Source organism: Protobothrops mucrosquamatus, unplaced genomic scaffold (assembly GCF_001527695.2).
Source record: "Protobothrops mucrosquamatus isolate PMUCROS unplaced genomic scaffold, P.Mucros_1.0 scaffold3483, whole genome shotgun sequence".
NCBI classification, from domain to species: Eukaryota; Metazoa; Chordata; class Lepidosauria; order Squamata; family Viperidae; genus Protobothrops; species Protobothrops mucrosquamatus.
In genome coordinates this window covers 101229-106514 of record NW_015389457.1, presented here as the reverse complement: position 1 = coordinate 106514, position 5286 = coordinate 101229, and the positions used below count along the sequence as shown (strand labels likewise).

The window sequence follows — 5286 nt, the reverse complement described above, 5'->3', positions numbered from 1 at the left end:
ACTCCAAGATCACCTCAGATGGGGACTGCAGCCAAGAAATTAAAAGACACTTGCTCCTGGGGAGGAAAGCTATGGCAAATCTAGACAGCATACTAAAAAGCAGAGACATCACCCTGCCAACAAAAGTGCATATAGTCAAGGCCATGGTTTTCCCAGTTGCAATGTATGGATGTGAAAGTTGGACCATAAGAAAGGCTGAGCGACAAAGAATTGAGGCCTTTGAACTATGGTGCTGGAGAAGACTGCAAGGCATTCAAACCAGTCAGTCCTAGAAGAGATCAACCCCGACTGCTCTTTAGAAGGCCAGATCCTGAAGTTGAAACTCAAATACTTTGGCCACCTAATGAGAAGGAAGGACTCACTGGAGAAGGGCCTAATGCTGGGAAAGATCGAGGGCAATAGAAGAAGGGGACGACAGAGAATGAAGTGGCTGGATGGAGTCACTGAAGCAGTAGGCGTGAACTTAAATGGACTTCAGAAGATGGTAGAGGACAGGAAGACCTGGAGGAACGTTGTCCATGGGGTCGCGATGGGTCGGACACAACTTCGCAATTAATAACAACAACAACCTGTATTTTAAATTACTTTCTGACTTCTGAACTACCAATTAAATAATTAGTGGCTCCTGAACTGAAAAGGTTATCTAATTCCTCCCCCCCCCCAAAAAAAATTAAAAAATCTAGTAGGATGTAGGGGTGAAGGTTTTCCATTAGGAGGAAGACCCAACTTCAAATTTACCCTCACCAGTGAAAGCTCATTAAGTGATATTGGTTAGTCCTTGTCATTCTGTGTCACAACGTTGTGATGAAATAACAAACAAAGAATTGCGGGGTAGGCCTTGTTGAGTCCATAGAGGAGAAAAAACTGGAAAATTCCAGTTTCAGAGAAACAACAACAACAAAAAATTGCAGAAATCCAACTGTGAGAAACAAAAGGTACAAATTGTCCACCACTGAGCTTTTAAGGAACGGTTAACAAATCTGGTCCATCTGAATTTCTGAATTATGAACATATTGATTTTGGATTCATGCTATACTCAACAGTAATTTTTTTCTTCGATTCACTGCATTTGGACAGTAGCATTTTCTTAGCTACTTCTCTGAAAACTGATTTCCAGTTGTGCTCCAATTTTTTCTGAGTTTTATCTTTTTTTCCAAATGAATGTTCTAAACCTAGTATAGTTTTCAGCACTTGCATCAATTGTTTTGAATACTTTTATGAGGGAAAAATAGGTTTTCTCTCAGTGTCACAGTATGGTTTTATACTGCAGAAACCTTCTCAGGGGAAAAAAAGATTTTGTTTCAGTTAATAATATATGTGAATGTTCTTTTTAGCTTTTCTTTGAATTTTTTTCTTTTTAATTACAGTGATTTTAAGCAAAGTAGGTTTAATAGGGTCACTATTTTCTTAGTGTTTTCATGGATCTAGCTAGAGGAGAACTCCAATAGCATTCATTTCATATTACAATGGCCTGACACACCCCATCATAGTTCTCCAAATTGACTCTGAGGAGAACAAATTATAGAACAAATTTATTAAGTTTGCAGAAGAAGAAATGACTAAATAGAAACCAATGTAGTCCTACTTTTTTTTTTCTTGCTTGATCTAATTCTTTTAAAATCTTGTTTTTGATCCTGATCTTGTTATTTTAATGTTGCAAGTTTTGCTACGGTTGTTTTAATATTGACTTGCTGCCAACCAAGGCTGTATATTTTTAAAGAAACATATGTTTCTTTTTTTGGGTTAAATGTTTCATAAAGGTCCTTTAGGCTGATGGTTACCTACCTACCTTTCCTTTTTTTCTTCTGTTGAATTGTGATCACTTCTCAAGGACTGCCTGGACAAGTCCCTGCAGTTTTTTTGGCGAGGTTTTTCAGAAATGATTTGCCATTGGCTCCTTCCTAGGGCCGTCCTAAAAGAAATCAATCCTGTCTGTTCTTTGGAAGGAGAGATACTGAAGCTGAAGGTACAATACTTTGGTCACCAAATGAGAAGAGAGGACTCCTTGGAAAAGAACCTGATGCTGGGAAAGATGGAAGGCAAAAGGAGAAGGGGATGGCAGGGGATGAAATGGTTAGATAGTGTCATTGATGCAATGAATATGGGTTTGGGTAGAGGGTTTGGTCCATAGGGTCACGAAGAGTTGGGCAAGACTTAGTGACTGAGCAACAAAATCCTCTTAGGGTTGAGAGAGAGAGTGACTGGGCCATGACCACCCAGCTGACTTTCATACCTAAGGCGGGATTAGAGTTTATGGTCTCCCAGTTTGGGGCTTGATGTTTTAACCCAGGAGTGGGGAACAATGGCCCTTTTATAACTTGTGGACTTCAATTCCCAGAATTCCCGAATCAGCCATAACTTTGAATGATTACTAAATGAACTGTTTTAAATTGAGGACTTACAATCCCAATTGGGACCAGAATTTATGTTGTTCACCAAGACAGTGGTTATGTGAGTCCTGCCCAAATTTATGATCTTTTTTTTTTTTGCCATGGCTGTTAAACAAATCACTGCACTTGTTAAGTGAATCATGAAGTTGTTAAGGAATCCAGCTTCATGCTGGACTTTATGACTTTGCTTGTCAGAAGCCAGTTGGGAACCTCAGAAATGGTGATCATATGCTTTAGCCACTACCTCAAACTGACTCTCTAGCTATCAATAAGTGCAAGATAAATATAATGATCTATAGGTCTGATAATTTTGCAACATGCATATTCTATTAGATAATTCCTGCTTGTATTGATACAACTGTAAAAACTGTATTATTCAGACATTACGCATGGCTGCTTCAGAAACACAATTGCATTTTCCATGTCAAAAAGCAAGCCATGGATGCTATCCTGAAAATTAAAAATCTAATCTGGCTTTCTTGCAGCTATGAATATTCAGAATAATGAATATTGTTCCCTTGTTGAAAGCTGACGAACAGGACGGATCCCCTCCACCTCCCATCTTTTTTGATGATAGAAAAACTCATTAGAAATGTGATGTTATTAGCAGTTTCCCTTGAATTGCAAATTTCTATCATACTATAACTAGTATTATGATAATGATGAAATTAAATTAAATTAGCATATCACATACTATACAGGAAAAGTGTTAATACATTATAGTAATACAAGACAACAGATAATTGCCAGCCTAATAAGAATTTGTCCTCTGAAAAGATCATTTGGCTTACATCTTCTTCCTGCAGGCTTGGGAAAACGTTGCTCATACTGGTTTATTTGGTAAAGCCAATCATAGGTTAAGTAAAAGACTATGTATCACAATACTATGGAATTGGACAGTGTGTGTATATGTGTGTGTGTGTGTGTATCCTTTATTATTTTTATAAATAACTCAAGGTGATGAACATACCTAATACACCTTCTTCCTCCTATTTTTCCTACTACAACAACCCTCTAAGGTGGGTTTGGCAAGAGACATTGACTGGCCCAAATACACTCAGCCAGCTTTCATGCCTGAGGTGGGACTAGAACTCACAGTCTCCTGGTGATTGTCACAAAGTCACCCAGCTGGCTTTCGTATCTAAGGTGGGACTAGAACTCATTAACTCCAGTTGATTAGCCAAAGTTATCCACCTGGCTTTCATGCCTATGGTAGGACTAGTATTCACAGTCTACTGGTATCTAGGCCAACACCTTAATCATCCAAGTTCGATCAACTGACCAGGTTTTGTCTGGTAGCTGAGGATTTGTCACAGATAAATAATTGCATAACTGTTTTCTGATCGCATCTTTCATTCCCACCTTGACTTCTTTTTCTCTTTGTTCTTGCAGTTCCTCCATGGTTTATCACTCACCCTTCAAATCTCTATGCCTATGAAAGTATGGACATCGAGTTTGAATGTGCTGTCTCCGGAAAACCAGCCCCTTCAGTACAGTGGATCAAGAATGGAGAAGTTGTCATTCCTAGTGATTATTTTCAGATAGTGGTAATTATCACTACTTGTTATTACACCTTGTGAAACCAGTTCAACAGCTACTACCTAGATTGTAAAATGGTTCCAGTGAATCTGGGTTGTTGTTCTTTTTATAGTACTATAACAAGGATTTCAAAATTAGCACTTAGCTAATAATGTAATAAGGTACACAGATTAAATTATTGTTTTGAAAGTAAGGACGGAGAGGAAAAAGGTGAAAACCATTTCCCCCGTGACTCTCTGTATTTTTTTTTAGTCACTCTTGCTCTTTTCTAATAGCTGGATTTTTTTTTCTAGATGAATAATTTTAATTAGTCATCATCTATTAGGAGTAATGATATCATAGCACTGTGCTATATTTCAGCTAGATTTATAGACCAAATCAGATCTACTCACTTAATGCAGGTTAAGTGAGAGAGTCAATAACATTTTAGCACTCCTTGAAAAAAAAATCCTTCCAATAATATCCTTCCAATTCTGACATATGTTTCAGGCAATGAAGCACCCATATCTTATTTGTACTGAGTCCTATTCAAGATGTACTTTATTCAGATACTTCTCCTCAACCATGACCTGCTACACTCAGTATCTTTGACCTCACCAGACAGTTTACAGATAAATCAGTGTTTTTCAACCTCAGTAAGATGTGTGGTCTTCAACATCCAGAATTCCCCAGCCAGCATGCCAAAAATTCTGGGAGTTGAAGTCCACATATCTTAAAGTTGTTGAGGTTTGGATGGAAACTAATCAAAGAGAAAACCCTTAGAACTAAGGAGAAATTGCCTCACAATGAGAACAATGAACCACTGGAATGACTTGTCTCCCAAAGTTGTGGGTGTGCCATCACTGGAGGTTTTTAAGAAGAGATTGCACAATCACATTTTTGAAATGGCATAGGGTCTTCTCCTTGTTCAGGTGGTTAGACTCGAAACCTCCAAGGTTCCTTCCAACTTTGTTATTTTGAGAAACACTGCCTTACATAAAGGAGACGCAGAACTACTGTGCCAAGCAGTCTCATTCTGATTTTGCTTCCTCCTTTAGTTATATGTTAAAAAATAGGGGTCTTTTGTATTGAACTTGCACTTTTTAACAAGCCAAAATGAACTTCTTCCCAATGAAAACTATAGCTTTGAAGAAAATTTCCTGTCAGGAGGAAAAGATGAATTCTCCAGTACAGGAGACGGAGACTCCACCAATGGGTTTTCTTTGTCTGCCTGCTCTTGAGACCAAGTATCCAAAACTTGTCACGCCCCCTCCTGCTGGTAATCCAGTCTTAACTTGGTCTCCGCTCTTGATGACTCGTTTTGGCTTGGCTCTCTGCTAGATCAGGTTAGACAAATCATAATCCATTGGTGAAGTCT

The 5286-nt window shown here is 38.4% G+C and overlaps 1 protein-coding gene across 1 annotated transcript in view; it reads left to right on the top strand.

Moving 5' to 3' along the window:
- Positions 1-5286, top strand: part of LOC107297718 (netrin receptor DCC-like) — a gene marked incomplete at its 3' end in the record, with an annotated part of 252330 nt that overhangs the window by 151570 nt on the left and 95474 nt on the right. Inside the window, exon 6 of the mRNA XM_015827079.1 lies at positions 3783-3937. Within this exon, the coding sequence (XP_015682565.1) occupies positions 3783-3937 (155 nt within the window). The remainder of the gene's footprint in view (positions 1-3782; positions 3938-5286) is intronic.